The sequence below is a fragment of the Ranitomeya variabilis genome, chromosome 6, assembly GCF_051348905.1.
Source record: "Ranitomeya variabilis isolate aRanVar5 chromosome 6, aRanVar5.hap1, whole genome shotgun sequence".
In the NCBI taxonomy this organism is placed as follows: Eukaryota; Metazoa; Chordata; class Amphibia; order Anura; family Dendrobatidae; genus Ranitomeya; species Ranitomeya variabilis.
Genome location: NC_135237.1, coordinates 132605278 through 132625035, shown reverse-complemented (window position 1 = coordinate 132625035; position 19758 = coordinate 132605278). Strand labels below are relative to the sequence as shown.

The window sequence follows — 19758 nt, the reverse complement described above, 5'->3', positions numbered from 1 at the left end:
TTCTGGAGACTCTTTTGAATTGAGATCGGGGAAGGCTGTTTCTTGTGGATTTAGGGTGGCAACTATCGTACAAAAGGAGGTTGTTACGGTCGGTGGGTTTGCTGTAGATGTCGGTGGTAAGGACCCCTTGGGTATCTTTGCATATTTTGGTGTCCAGGAAAGTTATAGTTTCCATATGATGTGAAATTGAAAAATTGAGTTCCGGTCTGATCCTGTTAATGGTATTGTGGAATGTGGTTAGAGAGGTGTGATCACCCTGCCATATGCAGAAAATATCATCTATGTAACGGTACCATAGAAGAGCATGTTGTTGAAATAATGAGTTAGGGTAAATGAAGTCCTGTTCAAAGCGGTCCATGTATAGATTGGCGTACGCAGGGGCTACGTTTGAGCCCATTGCGGTCCCGCACGTTTGGACATAAAAGTCATCTTCAAAAAGGAAATAATTTTCCCTGAGTACCAGATTGAGTAGTTCCAGACAAAGATCATGGGTACGTGTGTCAATTTTGGCTTCCGTTAGTGTGAGAGAGACGGCCTCAACCCCCTTGTCATGTAAGATTGAGGTATATAAACTGCTAACATCTAAGGTGTATAGGATGCTGTTAGCTGGAACCGTATTGATGTTTTGGATTTTTGTCAGAAAGTCGCTAGTGTCCAGAATGAAGGACTTAGTTTTGTGAGTGTATGGCGTGAGTAACTTTTCTAGGTAGATGGATATGGGATTGAGAATTGAATCAGTGGATGCTACAATTGGGCGGCCCGGTGGATTTTGCAGGTTTTTGTGGATTTTTGGGAGAATGTATAATACTGGGGTTACTGGATGTTCATTTGTCAGGTATGTTTTGGTTTTGGCATCAATCGTTTTTAATTGTGAATGTTTAGTAAGAATGGCATCAATCTTTTTACGGATGTTATAGACAGGATCAAATTGGATTTTTTTTGTATGTGGTGGTATCCGATAGCTGTCTTTTGACCTCAGCTGTATATTGATCTTTGTTCATCACTACGACCGCCCCTCCCTTATCTGCGGGTTTGATGATAATATTGCTGTTGTTTTTGAGTGAAAATAGTGCCTGTTTTTCTGGTGGTGTTAAATTGTGTCGGACTGGGAGAAGACCTATGCGTTGGTCGTGGATGGTCTCCTTAATGTCTTTGTCCAAGAGATCAATGAAGGTCTCTACGGCATGGTTTGTCTTAGGAGGCATAAAATTACTGGGATTTCTCAATCCCAGTTGGTCTAATGTGATTAGTGGCCCTCCGTCTCGATTAGGTAATGTACCCAGTGTGTTGCCAGTGGAGTATGGATTAACCTCAAAGTGTACTTTTAGTCTTATGTTGCGGTAGAAACTTTGTAGATCTTTTTCTAGCTGGAAGGAGTCCCATCTGGGGGTTGGGCAGAAAGACAGACCTTTGTTCAATACCTTAAGTTCTAAAGGGGAGAGAGAGTAATCAGAAATGTTCACAATTAGGTTTGGACCCCTACCTGTGATCGAAGCGTCATCTGGCGTTCTCGATCTTTTCCGTCTCGACCTCCTACATGGCGTCCGCTTGGGCCTAAAAAAGCCGTTCTTGTGGTTGATGCTCCGCCAGTGTCGCTTCCAGAACCCGGGGAGGAGCGTGAGACCTACTGGATCTACACGTTGGACACACTCAGCCCAAGAGGCCTCAATCGAGAAATAGATTGGCTAACATAATGCATTTCTTTCCTTAGACCCACTGAATAATCGCACTCATCCACTCGGCAATTCCCCCCCGGTGGAGTTGGTAAGACCCCCTACCATTATATAGAGTCTATCTAAGTTTCCGTTTTCTTCTTCTCTCTTAATCCCCCTTTCCCCCCCCCCTTTTTTTTCCCCTGTTTCCCCTATGGTTTGGACTCCTACTTAGTTGCTAGTATTATCAGCAAAGTATATGATTTCAACGTATGTGTTTGCAAATTATTCTGGTATACCGATACAATATTGTTATATGCAAATGTATACTCTTAAGCTCATCCTGCAATCTACATGACTAGTATCTACTTAATATACATGGATGTATTCACCTTATACACAACTACTATGGGTCCATGTTATTGCCATCATTTTCTACCTCTGTTTCCGCCTCCCTCCGCCCCCCCCTTTTTTCCTTTAACTCAGTCCGCAGCAGAACACAACCGCGCAGGCGCCGGTTCCCCCACTCGATCCCCATGACAACACATAAACCGTGCCGGCCTGCAGCCTTAACAGCGCAAGCGCCGGCGTCTCCATCATTTCCGGTCACATGACCCCGCAGCGCTGTATGTTTAGGAGAGCGCGCACAGTCACCCAGCGCCAGTCCCAGCTTAGACACAGGAGTGTCAGCTTTACACCGCTGCGCCACCTATGGATGTAGGTCACAAGCACAAAGCTAAGTATACCCACAGTGCTTACAGATTATTATGTCTTAACGGTCATGATCATAACATTACCTATCCTCTCAGTGACTGCCGGACAAACGCTGGGCCTTGTAGTACTACGCCCACTGAGGTTTAGACGCCATATCGTTGGACATACAAGTCTCCACATATACCACCAGGGTAGGCTCCCACCGTACACCATGGGACATACTGTATGGCCTATTGTCTCATTATAATCTTACCAAGATACCTTTTTACAGGCCCCTGTCACAGATCTACCAATCACTGGCAAAGAATATCCCATGACATATGACAATCAACCGAATTGTCAGGGTAGGTCTCAATTACCCCTCTACATTGTATCATGCACCATGGTGAACCCCTTTCCCTTGCTCTTTTGGGAGATCCGCATATATATGCCCCTTTCTGTATATTTTCTTCTGACAGGGGATTACATTTTCGTATTCAACACTACCATCCCAAAATCAAGATAGACTCTCCATATTGTAGGTAGGCCACCTTGTTGCCTTATTCATACGTTTTAGCACAGACATCACTATATGCATTTCCTTGGACTTATCTCTCGTCACACATATGTCTTATTGTTTTCCTGATCGACGTATGTTACCCTATGACGTCTCTCCACAGGGTCACGCAGAGACATTTCTCTGCACATGAGTACCACATTTGTATATATTGTATAAAAGTGTACATTTCTTGTTATATGTATATACACCAATCGTTGTATATAGCTAATTGTAAATATTTGTATTTTTTTCAGCGACGTTGTGACCAAGGCTATATACTAGCCGAAACGTCAACGCTTACCAGTCGCTTTTTCTGATAAAATAACCACTATAAATAAAATTTCCACACTAAGCATACCTTCAACTTGTACGTGTGCAGTGATCTTCATATCTAATATATTCGGAACCTTGGGCTCCTTTCACTAGCACCGTCACTTCCAAATTGGTCGTGTGCGAGCCATCATATCTTCATAGATCTACGAATTATTTGGTTATCCGCACCGACGGAACTCATGTCATCCGAGACCTACATGTATGATGATGCCACGGGATCTACAATTCTATCTAAGATAAGAACAAAAACTGACTTTTTACGTATACCCAATAAAGACATTAAAACGAGAGATTGGGAAAAGGAGAAAAAGAGACTTATAGCCTATGATCTACATTGCGCCACTCTTGGGGAATATCACAGACAAGGGAGGATACCACGGGGCCTACGTTGTAACCTACGACCAACCTTATTTTCAGACAACGCACAATATTGCACGACCTTTCAAAAAATACTTAACAAATGCTCATTTGATATTATCTTACTAACAATTGAATATTTACAGGAAGCCATTAAAGAAACAGAAGAAAAGATCGTCACCATTGAGACACAACTCACCTCTACTCTTACAAGCACCGAATTTAACACCCTGAAAAGTAAGGTTGATTCCATTTTGTCTACACATCAAAAGACACTCGAGGAAAGAAAACGGACCAAATCTCAAAGAGACACCGAAGACTACCTGAATAATAGAGTCTATCGATGGGAGGAAACAGCCCACAGAAGACGATACCCGAGGTCACGCCGCCCAGAAAGATACACAGCATCCGGGGACTCCTCACCGGTTGGGGGATCCTCCCCGGGTTCTGGAAGCGACACTGGCGGAGCATCAACCACAAGAACGGCTTTTTTAGGCCCAAGCGGACGCCATGTAGGAGGTCGAGACGGAAAAGATCGAGAACGCCAGATGACGCTTCGATCACAGGTAGGGGTCCAAACCTAATTGTGAACATTTCTGATTACTCTCTCTCCCCTTTAGAACTTAAGGTATTGAACAAAGGTCTGTCTTTCTGCCCAACCCCCAGATGGGACTCCTTCCAGCTAGAAAAAGATCTACAAAGTTTCTACCGCAACATAAGACTAAAAGTACACTTTGAGGTTAATCCATACTCCACTGGCAACACACTGGGTACATTACCTAATCGAGACGGAGGGCCACTAATCACATTAGACCAACTGGGATTGAGAAATCCCAGTAATTTTATGCCTCCTAAGACAAACCATGCCGTAGAGACCTTCATTGATCTCTTGGACAAAGACATTAAGGAGACCATCCACGACCAACGCATAGGTCTTCTCCCAGTCCGACACAATTTAACACCACCAGAAAAACAGGCACTATTTTCACTCAAAAACAACAGCAATATTATCATCAAACCCGCAGATAAGGGAGGGGCGGTCGTAGTGATGAACAAAGATCAATATACAGCTGAGGTCAAAAGACAGCTATCGGATACCACCACATACAAAAAAATCCAATTTGATCCTGTCTATAACATCCGTAAAAAGATTGATGCCATTCTTACTAAACATTCACAATTAAAAACGATTGATGCCAAAACCAAAACATACCTGACAAATGAACATCCAGTAACCCCAGTATTATACATTCTCCCAAAAATCCACAAAAACCTGCAAAATCCACCGGGCCGCCCAATTGTAGCATCCACTGATTCAATTCTCAATCCCATATCCATCTACCTAGAAAAGTTACTCACGCCATACACTCACAAAACTAAGTCCTTCATTCTGGACACTAGCGACTTTCTGACAAAAATCCAAAACATCAATACGGTTCCAGCTAACAGCATCCTATACACCTTAGATGTTAGCAGTTTATATACCTCAATCTCACATGACAAGGGGGTTGAGGCCGTCTCTCTCACACTAACGGAAGCCAAAATTGACACACGTACCCATGATCTTTGTCTGGAACTACTCAATCTGGTACTCAGGGAAAATTATTTCCTTTTTGAAGATGACTTTTATGTCCAAACGTGCGGGACCGCAATGGGCTCAAACGTAGCCCCTGCGTACGCCAATCTATACATGGACCGCTTTGAACAGGACTTCATTTACCCTAACTCATTATTTCAACAACATGCTCTTCTATGGTACCGTTACATAGATGATATTTTCTGCATATGGCAGGGTGATCACACCTCTCTAACCACATTCCACAATACCATTAACAGGATCAGACCGGAACTCAATTTTTCAATTTCACATCATATGGAAACTATAACTTTCCTGGACACCAAAATATGCAAAGATACCCAAGGGGTCCTTACCACCGACATCTACAGCAAACCCACCGACCGTAACAACCTCCTTTTGTACGATAGTTGCCACCCTAAATCCACAAGAAACAGCCTTCCCCGATCTCAATTCAAAAGAGTCTCCAGAATCGTATCCAGCCCCACTGTCAGACAAACCAGACTGAGTGAAATGTCCAAAAAATTTGAAGAGAGACAATATCCATGTACACTTCTGAACACGGAAATGACCAAAATACTGTCAGACATTGATTCTGCAGTTATTCCACTTCAAAAACCATCGAGATTACCTTTTGTCCACGGCCATCACCCCTCCATGCAAAGAATTCACAACTTGATCCATAAACAATGGCCCTTGCTTACCAAAGCTTATCCCAAAGTAGAGATTTTTAGAAATCCTCCCCTAATGTGCCTACGTAGACCACCGAACATTAGGGACAATTTGGTTAGGGCCGACATTGGATCACGTAAACCAACACTAACTCGCACACTGAGTGGACAAAAAAGAAGGGGCACATTTCCATGCTTAAGTTGTATGTGCTGCTCTAATATCATAAAAGGTAGTGAGGTAATTCATCCACGCACAGGAAAAACCTACCCGATCAGGGACTATCATACCTGCGAATCCAACTATGTAGTGTATATCATCAAGTGTCCGTGCGGCTTACTGTATGTAGGCGAAACCATCCAGGCCATTAGAGATCGCATCTCAAGCCACAAATCTACCATCAGATGTGGCAAGACCTGGCTACCTCTACCTGCACACTTCCAGGAAGCCAGGCATAATATATCCCAATTACGGTTCCAGGTTCTTGAAAAAGTTCCCAGACCAAGACGGGGTGGGAATCACACCCAACTACTTAAACAGCGTGAGACCTACTGGATCTACACGTTGGACACACTCAGCCCAAGAGGCCTCAATCGAGAAATAGATTGGCTAACATAATGCATTTCTTTCCTTAGACCCACTGAATAATCGCACTCATCCACTCGGCAATTCCCCCCGGTGGAGTTGGTAAGACCCCCTACCATTATATAGAGTCTATCTAAGTTTCCGTTTTCTTCTTCTCTCTTAATCCCCCTTTCCCCCCCCCCCTTTTTTTTCCCCTGTTTCCCCTATGGTTTGGACTCCTACTTAGTTGCTAGTATTATCAGCAAAGTATATGATTTCAACGTATGTGTTTGCGAATTATTCTGGTATACCGATACAATATTGTTATATGCAAATGTATACTCTTAAGCTCATCCTGCAATCTACATGACTAGTATCTACTTAATATACATGGATGTATTCACCTTATACACAACTACTATGGGTCCATGTTATTGCCATCATTTTCTACCTCTGTTTCCGCCTCCCTCCGCCCCCCCCTTTTTTCCTTTAACTCAGTCCGCAGCAGAACACAACCGCGCAGGCGCCGGTTCCCCCACTCGATCCCCATGACAACACATAAACCGTGCCGGCCTGCAGCCTTAACAGCGCAAGCGCCGGCGTCTCCATCATTTCCGGTCACATGACCCCGCAGCGCTGTATGTTTAGGAGAGCGCGCACAGTCACCCAGCGCCAGTCCCAGCTTAGACACAGGAGTGTCAGCTTTACACCGCTGCGCCACCTATGGATGTAGGTCACAAGCACAAAGCTAAGTATACCCACAGTGCTTACAGATTATTATGTCTTAACGGTCATGATCATAACATTACCTATCCTCTCAGTGACTGCCGGACAAACGCTGGGCCTTGTAGTACTACGCCCACTGAGGTTTAGACGCCATATCGTTGGACATACAAGTCTCCACATATACCACCAGGGTAGGCTCCCACCGTACACCATGGGACATACTGTATGGCCTATTGTCTCATTATAATCTTACCAAGATACCTTTTTACAGGCCCCTGTCACAGATCTACCAATCACTGGCAAAGAATATCCCATGACATATGACAATCAACCGAATTGTCAGGGTAGGTCTCAATTACCCCTCTACATTGTATCATGCACCATGGTGAACCCCTTTCCCTTGCTCTTTTGGGAGATCCGCATATATATGCCCCTTTCTGTATATTTTCTTCTGACAGGGGATTACATTTTCGTATTCAACACTACCATCCCAAAATCAAGATAGACTCTCCATATTGTAGGTAGGCCACCTTGTTGCTTTATTCATACGTTTTAGCACAGACATCACTATATGCATTTCCTTGGACTTATCTCTCGTCACACATATGTCTTATTGTTTTCCTGATCGACGTATGTTACCCTATGACGTCTCTCCACAGGGTCACGCAGAGACATTTCTCTGCACATGAGTACCACATTTGTATATATTGTATAAAAGTGTACATTTCTTGTTATATGTATATACACCAATCGTTGTATATAGCTAATTGTAAATATTTGTATTTTTTTCAGCGACGTTGTGACCAAGGCTATATACTAGCCGAAACGTCAACGCTTACCAGTCGCTTTTTCTGATAAAATAACCACTATAAATAAAATTTCCACACTAAGCATACCTTCAACTTGTACGTGTGCAGTGATCTTCATATCTAATATATTCGGAACCTTGGGCTCCTTTCACTAGCACCGTCACTTCCAAATTGGTCGTGTGCGAGCCATCATATCTTCATAGATCTTTAGCACAGTATACAGTGATAGAGAAAACTTGACAAACGCATGCTCAAATTAAATGTATTTTTAGTGCATTTGAACTATGAAAACACACTAAGGAGATATATGCAGCCTTTATCTGTGAATTTTCTACATCTTATTCAAGTCTATAGGGAAAATCTGCCAATAAAATGCACATTCACTGCACAAGAAATTAACTTGTTGCAGATTTTGAAAACACAGGCAGCATTATTAAATAGAACAGTGAGCATGAGATTAATATAAATCTCATCCACTTTGCTGAAAATGTACAGTAATATACTGTATTTTTTGTGCATAAAATAGATGGAGGAGAAACACTCAATACTTATTGTAGGAACTTAGCCTTATCTCTCTGTGGTCACTGCTAAAAAAACATCTTTACTTAATGTTTCAATGCATAGTACTGCAAAAAATAAAAAATAAATGCAGCTAAAAATTCTAAAACATTTTTAAAATTTCTTAAATATTAAATAAAAAGCTTTAAATGAAAAAAAGCTTATAAGCAGCTTTGATATATTTAATATTATAGTTGTTAATAATTATAATAATAAAGATTGAAGTTACTAAGTGACTAGAAATTGGTTGGTGATTCAGAGATTAATTCCTGCTGCCATACCTATTGTTGTGACTTAGTTGTTTTTCTAAAGTGAGGAAAACTGGCTTCTGTCTAATAGCCATTTTGCCTTTCTCTGAATGTTCATTGCAGCAGAATAGATTGAATTAGATGGATTTATGTCTCTTTAAATGACTTACTGTACTCAACCTTTTCTATTTATGACTTATAATTAGGCCATTATTGCATGATTTGTTTTGTCTCTGATCTTACAAGTTGGGCCATAGAAGGAGGCGGGGGTCATAGTTACATTCAGCCGATTGCTAAATTCCTAAGGGTAATTGTTAGGGCTGGCGGAACACACCGAGTAAATATTGAGGTAGAATAGGTGCGTTCGCAGCCCGGGGTCCACCGTGCAGGAGTGGAACCTGCTGCTAGTAAATGGTGGCACTATATGGTGGCACTACGCCTGAATAGACACGGCTTCCATCACCCGGCCTGCACAGGAGCGAACTCTGTTACTACACAGAGCCGCCGGGATTAAATAAGACGCTGTGCCCTGTTAACCTCACAGGGGGTCAAAGCTCATAAATGGAGCAGGTATCGTACAGTGGTCGTACAGTCAGCAACAGCACTCAAACAACTCCTCTCTGGAGGTGCCGGAATTCTAGTGGCTATACGCCAGCCCTGAATTCATACACACAAACTCCTCTCCGGAGGAGCTGGAATTCTAACCGCTTACAGCCGACCCTGAGCACATGATGACAAAGACCACAAGGTAGCTAAGCTGTGCGGCCATGCAAACCTTTTATAGAGGAAGCTCTCCAGGACCTTCCTAGTGGTCCAATTGGAACTGCTTCAGGACCTGAGCATGTGACCCCCGACCTCCAATGAGAGGAAGTCCCTTGGGCATGCTCAGTAGCGGAAAAGCAGGACTTAGTCCCAGGAGCATCTGCTTGCCGCTGAACAGTGCTGGCTACAATGGCTGAGCCTGGAAGATTAGCGGTAACCAAGCGCACAGTATCTGACTGAGCCAGACGCTGGGACCGAAGTCTCCGCTGAGCAGACTCCACTGTGGCTGAAGAAGAAAGGGAGACCGCAGCAGAGGTGGCTCGAGATTCCCCTTGTACAGAGGCGGGAACTCGACACCTAACATTACCCCCCCTCCTAGGCCCCCCTCCTTGGGCCTCGCTACGCTCGAAGGCAGCAATGAGTTGGGGAGCCTGAATGTGCTCAGCAGGCTCCCAGGACCTGTCCTCTGGGCCATAGTCCTTCCAATCCACCAAATAAAATTTCTTGCCACGTACCACCTTACACCCCAAGATAGCGTTCACTTCAAAATCATTCGTAGATAAACCCAATGTTCCGGCAGATGACACAGAAAACCAGGACATGTGAACGGGCTTAAGAAGAGACACATGAAAGGTATCGGTGATACCTAGGCGTGGAGGAAAGGCCAGACAGTAGACCACAGGGTTAACCTGTTCCAGGACCTTAAAGGGACCCAAGTAGCGAGGTGCAAACTTAGTAGACTCAACTCGCAGCCTGATGTTACAAGCGGAGAGGCACACTAAGTCGCCAGGAGCAAAGGTCAGAGCTGGGCCCCGGACCTCATTCTCTCCTTGGAGGCCCAGATGGCATCCTGTGTGCGGTCCCAAATGTCATGTGCCTCCACAGCCCAGTCTGCCACCCTAGAATCGGTGGAAGACATGGGCATAGGCACAGGAACCCGCGGATGCTGGCCATAATTAAAGAGGAATGGGGCCTGTCCAGTGGAGTCGGCTACGGCGTTGTTTAGAGCAAACTCCTCCCACGGTAGCAAGGATGCCCAGTCATCCTGCCTAGCAGAAACAAAATGTCACAGATATGTGACCAAGGTCTGGCTGGCCCTCTCTACCAACCCATTCATCTCGGGATGGTATGCTGAAGAGAGATTCAGCTCGATGCTGAGTAGACAACAGAGCTCTCTCCAGAACCGAGATACAAACTGGGGATCCTGGTCACTGACAATTTTGTCCGGCATACCGTATAGGCGGAAAATGTGTTTTATAAACAACGCTGCCAAGGTCCGTGCAGAAGGTTGCCGTGGAAGAGGCACCAAGTGCATCATTTTAGAAAAATGTTTGGTGATTACACAAATGATGGTGCAGCCACAGGACTTGGGTAAGCCCACCACAAATTCCATCCCGACCATCTCCCAGGGCAACCCACCTGGCCGTTGTCGAGGAGACTTATTCTTGGTGCAGGAGACACACTCCCGAATATAGTCTCCAATACCACGGGCCATATGCGGCCACCAGTACGTCCTCGTCAGAAGCTCTGATGTCCTTTTGGTCCCAAAGTGTCCACCCACCCTGGATGAGTGAGCCCAAGAGAGAACCTCCAGTCGCAAATTTGATGGCACAAAAGTCTTGCCCGGGGGCACAGACTCTAGTGAAACTGGAGCCATGGTCCTCAGGCTCTCAGAAGGGACAATAAGCCAAGGTTCCTCCTCTGCTGGTAATACTACAGAGCGGGAGAGAGCGTCGGCACGAATGTTCTTCTCCCCGGAAAGAAAATGGAGGGTGAAATGAAACCGGGAGAAGAACAAGGACCATCTGGCCTGGCGAGAATTTAACCGCTGGGCAGTCTGAATATAAACCAAATTCTTGTGGTCGGTGAAAACTTGGAAGGGAAAATGAGCCCCCTCCAGGAGGTGTTTCCACTCAGAGAAAGCCAACTTCATGGCTAGCAACTCCCTGTCCCCGATGGAATAATCCGCCGGTGTGAAGGTCTTGGAGAAGAAGAGGCAAGGATGCTTCCGACCTTGAGCATCCTTCTGGAAGAGGACTGCTCCAGCACCGACAGAAAAGGCATCCACTTCCATAATAAAAGGTTATCAAAATTGGGGCGATGTAAAATGGGAGCGCTAGCGAAGTGTGACTTAATTGAGAGAAAGGCTCTGGAAACCTCCTCCGACCACAATTTGGGATTTGCTCCTTTTTGGTGAGGGCAACCAAGGGAGCTACCAAAGTTGAGAAGTGGGGAATGAACTGACGATAGTAATTGATGAACCCCATAAAGCGCTGCACTCCTTTGAGAGAAAGAGTTTCCTGCCAGTCCATCACAGCCTGTAGCTTGGCAGGATCCATAGCGAATCCCTGGGCGGAGATGATATAGCCAAGGAAAGGCAAGGACTCCTGCTCAAACACACACTTCTCCAACTTGGTGTAGAGGGAGTTTGCCTGTAGGAGGTCGAAGACTTTGCAAACATCTCTCCGGTGGGAGTCTATATCTGGAGAGTAGATGAGAATATCATCCAGATAGACTACGACCAAGGTAGAGAGCATATCCCAAAAGATATCATTCACAAAGTCTTGGAAAACGGCAGGAGCATTACAGAGCCCGAAGGGCATCACCAGGTATTCATAGTGCCCGTCCCTGGTGTTGAATGCTGTTTTCTATTCGTCCCCCTCACAGATGCGAATCAGGTTATAAGCACCCTGCAGATCTAGTTTAGCAAATACCCTCGCTCCCCGCAACCTGTCGAATAACTCTGATATCAGAGGCAGAGGGTATTTATTCTTAACAGTGATGGTGTGAAGACCCCTGCAATCAATGCATGGGCGTAGTTCTCTGTTCTTCTGCTCGAAGATGAACCCTGCGCCTGCAGGTGACAGACTTCCTAATGAATCCTCTTGCCAGATTCTCCTGGATGTATTGGGACATCGCCTCTATCTCCGGGAGAGACACGGGATAGACTCAACCCCGGGGAGGCTCTGCACCAGGCAAGAGGTCAATAGGACAGTCATAAGGGCGGTGGGGCTGAAGGGTCTCCACAGCCCTCTTGGAGAATACGTCCACATAGGGCCAGTAGTGCTTGGGGAGAGAGGAAAGATCTGCGGGTACTTCAGTAGTAGCAACCTGAACGCACTCCGTCAGACATCTGCCCTCACAAGATTCACTCCATCCCAAAATTCTCCCTGAGGTCCACTCTATATGAGGGGAGCGATAACGTAACCATGGTATCCCTAGCAGGATCTTGTCTATTCCTTTGGGAATGACAAGGAGGGAAATAATCTCCTGATGGGATGGAGATATAGACAATGTAAATGGGATGGTCTGGTGTGTTATTTGTGAGGGCAGTGTCGACCCATTCACCACTGGTACAGTCACTGGCTTGGTGAGCATCACCAGGGGTATTGTGTGGCGTTGGGCGAAGGCTGAGGACATAAAATTCCCTTCCGCCCTGGAATCCATGCAAAGCTCTACCGTATGATTGGATGGGCCTATGGTAATTGTCCCCTTGAAGGACAGTTTGGAGGAAAATGTCGCCGTGTCTAGTGTACCTCCTCCTACAACCACTAGATGCTGACGTTTTCCCAACCACTGGGAACATCTGGGGTCAAGATGCCCTGACTGCTGGCAAACATGACAGACCTTGAGTGCACAAGCGGTCTGGGACTGAGATCCCGCTTGTGACACCTCCATGGGCTCATGTGACTCGGACGCCTGGACCAGGGATTCCAAAGGTTTGGCGAAGGTGGGAGCTAGCCAAAACCTCTGCCTACACTAGGCTCGCTCCAACCTTTGCTCGTTAAAATGAAGGTCAATGCGAGTTGATACAGCTATTAGCTCCTCCAGTGTGGCGGGAATCTCCCTGGTGGCCAAAGCATCCTTCACATGGTCAGCCAGCTCCCTCCAAAATACAGGGATGAGGGCTTTATCCGACTACTCCAGCTCAGATGCTAAAGTCTGCAAGTGGATGGCAAAATGGTGACCATGGACGAGCCCTGGGTCAATGCCAGCAGTTGAAGCGCCGTATCATGGGTGACTCGAGGTTCTAAAAAGACCTGTTTCAGAGTGCTCAGAAACAACGGAGCACTCTGCACCACATGATCGTCGCGCTCCCACAGCGGCGTAGCCCACTCCAACACCCTGTCCGACAGGAGGGACATAATGAATCTCACCTTTGCCCGCTCTGTGGGAAAACGTGCAGCCAGGAGCTCGAGGTGTATAGCGCACTGGCTCATTAATCCACTACATAACTTGCTATCACCAGAGTATTTATCTGGCAGCGGGAGGCGGGATAAGGTCAGAACAGGGGTGGCAGTGGACAAACTGAACAGCCCCTGCGGTAACATCCACAGCTGAGGTTGTATGCTCGAGAGCCGCCGACCTGCCCTCCAGCTGCTGGATGTACTGCTGCAGCCGCTGTTCGTCCGCCATTGCTAGCCAGACCCTGGCACTAGTATACTGTCAGGGCTGGCGGAATGCATCGAGTAAATATTGAGGTAGAATAGGTACGTTCACAGCCTGGGGTCCACCGTGCAGTGGAACCTGCTGCTAGTAAATGGCAGCACTATATGTGGCACTACGCCTGAATAGACACTGGTTCCATCACCCGGCCTGCACAGGAGCGAACTCTGTTACTACACAGAGTCACCGGGATTAAAGAAGACGCTGTGCCCTGTTAACCTCACAGGGGATCAAAGCTCATAAATGGAGCAGGTATCGTACAGTGGTCGTACAGTCAGCAACAGCACTCAAATAACTCCTCTCCGGAGGTGCCAGAATTCTATTGGCTATATGCCAGCCCTGAATTCACATGCTCAAACTCCTCTCCGGAGGTGTCGGATTTCTAGTGGCTATACGCCAGCCCTGAATTCATACACACAAACTCCTCTCCAGAGGAGCCAGAATTCTAACGGCTTACAGCCGACCCTGAGTACATGCTGACAAAGACCACGAGGTAGCTAAGCTCATACACACATGAACATAGGTTGATACTAGCGCATGGCCGTGCAGCCATGCAAACCTTTTATAGAGGAAGCTCTCCAGGACCTTCCTAGTGGTCCAATTGGAACTGCTTCAGGACCTGAGCATGTGAACCTGACCCCCAACCTCCAATGAGAGGACGTCCCTTGGGCATGCTCAGTAGCGGAAAAGCAGGACTTAGTCCCAGGAGCATCTGCTCGCTGCTGAACAGTGCTGGTTACAATGGCTGAGCCTGGAAGATCAGCAGTGACCAAGCGCACAGTATCTGACTGAGCCATATGCTGGGACAAACGTCTCTGCTGAGCAGGCTCCACTGCGGCTGAAGAAGAATGGGAGACTATAGCAGAGGTGGCTCGAGATTCTCCCTGTGCGGCAGCGGGAACTCGACACCTAACAGTAAGACCTTTGACAGGATAGACTTTCAATTGAACAGGAAAATGTTGTATCATTTTACACTTTTATATTAGAAAGATTTAAAATAAACTCTTGTGTGTAAACAACATGTATTAAGCATGACAGAACATGCAAAGTACCACTAGGCTTTCAAATTTATAGCAAGCAGGGGTGTTATCATAATTGACCGATTAATTACATCTAGTCTGTTAACAATTAATTCTTTGTAGTTAGAAACTTCAATCGCAATCTAATACAATGTCAATATGAGATGGTACAAGTACTGAAGAATTGAAATGAAAATTAAAATAATAGTAAGTTGCATACTGTGAATGATACTGATCCTTGTGGTCCTTTCATTCCCTAAAAACAGAGAACATAAAACATTACATTCATGTTATACTCGATTGACACATACGCCCTATATGGTTGGTTTTACAAACACTCTTCTTACCCTTGCACCAGGAGGTCCTCTCTCTCCAGGGTCTCCGTAAGCTCCAGGAAGACCAGCATTGCCCTAAAATGGCCATATATCAAATGAAGAGCAACATAACTCTAGTAAATGCTGTATAAAAATCAAGTGATAACTCAAATAGTATGGAAAATATGGAAAAATAAAATGAGCTACAAAAAAAAGAATAAAAAGAATACCTTCACTCTTGTTCTCTAAAATAGCTCAGTGTTCTACTGTACTATTCATTCTATAGTTAATATAAAAATAAGACTATGCAGACAGATTCTTTCCGTGAAAAAAACATTCATTAGTAGAGATGAGTGAACTTGTTCGGAAAACGTTCGCCAAGCTCAAATTCAGCATGAACTTTGCCCATTTGGGTTCAGTTCAGATTCTCAAGCTTATTCCCTAAAAATGTGCAAAAGTCAGCCAAAGTTTGGTAAATAACCAAGATCACTGAGAGCTCTTTCAGACATCAGTGTTTTCAGTAGCAGCATGGGCAGTAAAAACATCATGCACACATTTAAACTGATGACAGATGGATGACATCCCTGTGTCATCAGTGTGACATGTACCGGAACCTGGGAATTAGCAGTACTGTTTGTGCTGTTCCCAGCCACCGGGTGCTGAAGTGAAGGCACCTCTCATCACTGTCCCCTACTCTCGCTGCAATCAGCTCTAGTGGGGAACAATATTGAGAATTATATTCAACTGTTAACAGCGAGAGCAGGAGGTGGCTGATGGGAATATTCATGAGCCGCCGCCTGTGCTATAAATAAATTAATATAAAAACAATGACGCGTGGTTCCCCTGTATTTTTGATAACTAGCCAGGCAAAACTGACAGCTGCAGGCTGCAACCCTCAGCTGTCAGCACTAGCAAGGGCTGTGGACATGATGTTACCAGACAATACAAAGGTGACATCAACCCCAAATTATGAACCCCACTTTCCACCGCCACAGGGCATGTGGGAAGAGCTGGGCAATACATCAGAATTTGTGCATCTAACAGTTGTGCCTTTTCTGGGGCAGCTGCAGGCTGCTCTTTTTAGGTGGTGGGGGCCAATATCCATATCCCCTTACCAACCTGAGACAATCAGCCACCAGCTGTCAGTTTTAGCTTAGCTGGCTGTGAAAAATGAGGAGACTACATGCCATTTTTTTTTTATTATTTATTTAAATAATTAAAAAAAACAGAGTGGGGACCCCTCTATTCTTGATAATCAGCCAGTTTTGCCTGTCTGATTATCAAAAATATGGGGAAACCACGTCATTTTAAAAAAAAAAAGTCATTTATTTATAGGGCAATTGATGGGTAAATTGATGACACTTTGCCTTGTGTCTGCCTCTAATTTTGGTTGTTATGGAAGCTTTTTGGCCCCTCTGAAGGTGTTGACTATGCATTTGGTTTTGGCTCCCATTGAAGTCAATGGGATCTAGGTATATTTGTCGAAGATGTTTGGCAAATATTGGGATGTTTGCCGATCCAACCTGAATTGATCCTTAAAAGGTTTGCCCATTTCTAGTCATCAGTACTGCCACCTTAAATAATATTGGCCCAAATGCTATCGGAGAAAAAATCTGATAGCACTCATTCGATTTATACCGAAGTGTGAACGAGCACTAAGGCTATGTGCACATGTTGCAGATTTTGATGCATTTTTGCAGCGTTTTTGGAAGCGTGAAATTGCAACAAATCCGCAGTGTAGTGCACAAGCAATGTTAGTCAATGGGAAAATGACAATTGGTGTACACATGCTGCTGAAAAAATGTGTGGATTTGCAATGTTTTATTTTCCGCAGCATGTCAATTCTTTGTGCGGATCAGCAGCATTTCTGCACGCATTGATTTCCATTGATTCAGTCAAATCCGCAGCAAAAAAAGATCTGCATGCGAGAAACATTGCAGATCAGGAGGAGGAAGGGTGTGTGGGCGGGGTGTGGTTGTAGAGTAGGCAGAGACTGTGTGCGTGGGTGGAGACTGTGTGTGTGTGGAGAACATGTGCTTGTGTGTGCGGGTGTTTGTGTGTGTCTGTGGGGGTCTGTGGGGTCTGTGTGTGTGTGTGTGGCTGTGTGGGCGAAGACTGTGTGTGGAGAAGATGTGCATGTCTGTGTGCGGGTGTTTGTGTGTGCGTGGGTCTGCATGTGTCTGCATGGCTGTGTGTGTGTGTGCATGTGTGTGCTGGTCTGTATGTAGGCAGGCATCATCTGATGGGATTACTAGTTCTGTCCAGCTATGCCTGCTACAGTGACAGCTAGCCTGATGATGGGACAATAGTAGTCCCATCATCCGGCTACTATATTCAAGTGTAAAAAAAAAACCATACACATATACAGTACACACATATAGCCATACAGTACATACATTTAGACATACAGTACATACAACACACAGTATTGACTCACGAATCACCTAGTCCCCGAAGCCCTTGATCACCTGGAAAAAAAATAATAATAATAAACCAACAATATACTCCCTGATCTGATGTAATCCATTTAATAACGAGTGTCCCACGACGATTTCCCGTGAAAAGCTGTCACATCAGCAGATGTGACCGCTCTCCAGGGGCTCCGGTGATACAGTGACAAGAGGTAATCCTCTGCACTGTATCCCTCCACCGCCATGAGTTCAGTAGAGTTCATATTGTCACTTGTGGCACCGCTGCATGGGAAAATTCTAATGCAGCAGTGCCGTAAAGTGAGAACATGAACTCTTTGAACCCTCAGTGATAATATTGCAGGAGCCATTGTCTCCTGTCAGTGTGTCACTGCAGGCCTATAGAGCAGTCACATCTCCTGATGTGACAGTTCTATTGGGGAGATTGTCGTGGGACACTCGTTATTAAATGGACAGCGTCGGACCAGAGAGTATTTGTGTTGGTTTATTTTTTTGCAGAAGATCGAGGGCATCGCATGGATTGGCAGAACAATAAAGGTGGGAAAAATGTGTTGTATTTTATTTCATTAAAATACTTTATTCTGGCTGTGTGTTTATCTAACCCTTTCACAACTATAGGATTAGTAATGGATCGGTATCTTATTGACGACTCTCCATTACTAAGCCGGCTTGATGTCACCTTACAATTCAAAGGTGGCATCAACCCCCTACTGTTACTCCATATGCCACTGCTACAGGGCAGTGGGAAGAGAGAGGCTAAGTGCCTGAATTGGTGCATCTTACAGATGCGCCATTTCTGGGGTGGCTGTGAGCTGGTGTTTGTAGCTGGGCGGCCAATATCCATGGCCCCCTTCCTAGGCTATATCAGCCCGCAGCTGTCTGCATAGCCTTTTCTGGCTATTAATTATAGGGGGACCCTACATCATTTTTTGGGGGGTCCCCCTATTTTAATAGCCAATAAAGGCTAAATATACAGCTGCGGGCTGAGATTTGTAGCCTGAGAAGATCCATGGGTATTAACCCCTTCCCAAGCTATAAACATTGGCCCCCAGTCATTGGCTTTCCCTCTCTGGCACAGAAAATTGCGCAGGAGCCCATGCCATTTTTTTCAATTTTTTTTAATTAAACAGATGTTGCGTTTAAGGTTGGGGTCACATTTGCAAGAAACTCGCATGAGTCTCTCGCATCAATACCTGGCACTGACACCAGCACTCGGGAAAGGAGTGTGCGGCTGCATGTATTTCTATGCAGCTGAATGCTCCAGTCCCGAGTGCCGGCGGCAGTGCTGGGCATTGATGTGAGAAACTCGTGTGATTTTCTCGCAGGTGTGACCCCAGTCTAACGCAGATTTTGTGTGTGTGTATCTTCATTTAACTCTTTATGTACCATTTCATTATTTTATTACTAAACATCGGGCTTGGTATTATCTATCTATCTATCAATCTATAGATAAATATATATCTATATTTCTATCTATCTATAGATCTATCTATCCTTCTATATTATTTCAATACACTCTTTTTCGGTGATTACTTTGTATCTCTGTTTACACTGCACCCACATGAAGCGATGGCCAGGGGACCACCACGGTGCAGGAAGACTACTGTACACAAGATGAGGTGCAAACAACAAAGGGTAGATTTATTGGAAGGCAAGGAATGAAGTGGGTGAGGAAGATGCTAACAGGGGTATGCAATGGCAAGAGACACTTTACAAGAGTTATAAACTTTATCTTGTCCGTAAAATAGCACGGTGCTCCAACTATTACAGACTCAAAATATGCCTCACAAGCAAATTTAAACAATAAACAAATAACAATGCTACTCTACATATAACCTCCCTGGCCTTTACTAAGCAGGCCACACGGCTCCCGTGTACTGACTACTGAAGCCTACACTAGGCCCTAACAGATGCACCAAACAGGAACAGACTCACGGTGATGTTGGGGACTCAGGTCCAGTCCCAGGGGGCCCCCAGCAATCTAATATGGTGGTGCGCATGGCTTTCTGTCAGCTCTCTGAAGCGTGGTCTTCTCCGTGCTTCT

The 19758-nt window shown here is 45.2% G+C and overlaps 1 protein-coding gene and 2 long non-coding RNA genes across 3 annotated transcripts in view; 2 read left to right on the top strand and 1 right to left on the bottom strand.

The window, feature by feature from the left end:
- Positions 1–19758, bottom strand: part of LOC143783231 (collagen alpha-4(VI) chain-like) — a 307945-nt gene that overhangs the window by 111824 nt on the left and 176363 nt on the right. The window contains exons 32-33 of the mRNA XM_077271649.1: positions 15319–15381; positions 15192–15227 (exon numbers count right to left, since the gene is read on the bottom strand). Of these exons, the coding sequence (XP_077127764.1) occupies positions 15192–15227; positions 15319–15381 (99 nt within the window). The remainder of the gene's footprint in view (positions 1–15191; positions 15228–15318; positions 15382–19758) is intronic.
- On the top strand, positions 2166–3245 carry LOC143781996 (uncharacterized). The gene is made up of 5 exons (XR_013216858.1): positions 2166–2369; positions 2462–2557; positions 2638–2710; positions 2825–2887; positions 3159–3245. It is a non-coding gene; the product is annotated as an uncharacterized LOC143781996 (long non-coding RNA).
- On the top strand, positions 6929–8008 carry LOC143781995 (uncharacterized). The gene is made up of 5 exons (XR_013216857.1): positions 6929–7132; positions 7225–7320; positions 7401–7473; positions 7588–7650; positions 7922–8008. It is a non-coding gene; the product is annotated as an uncharacterized LOC143781995 (long non-coding RNA).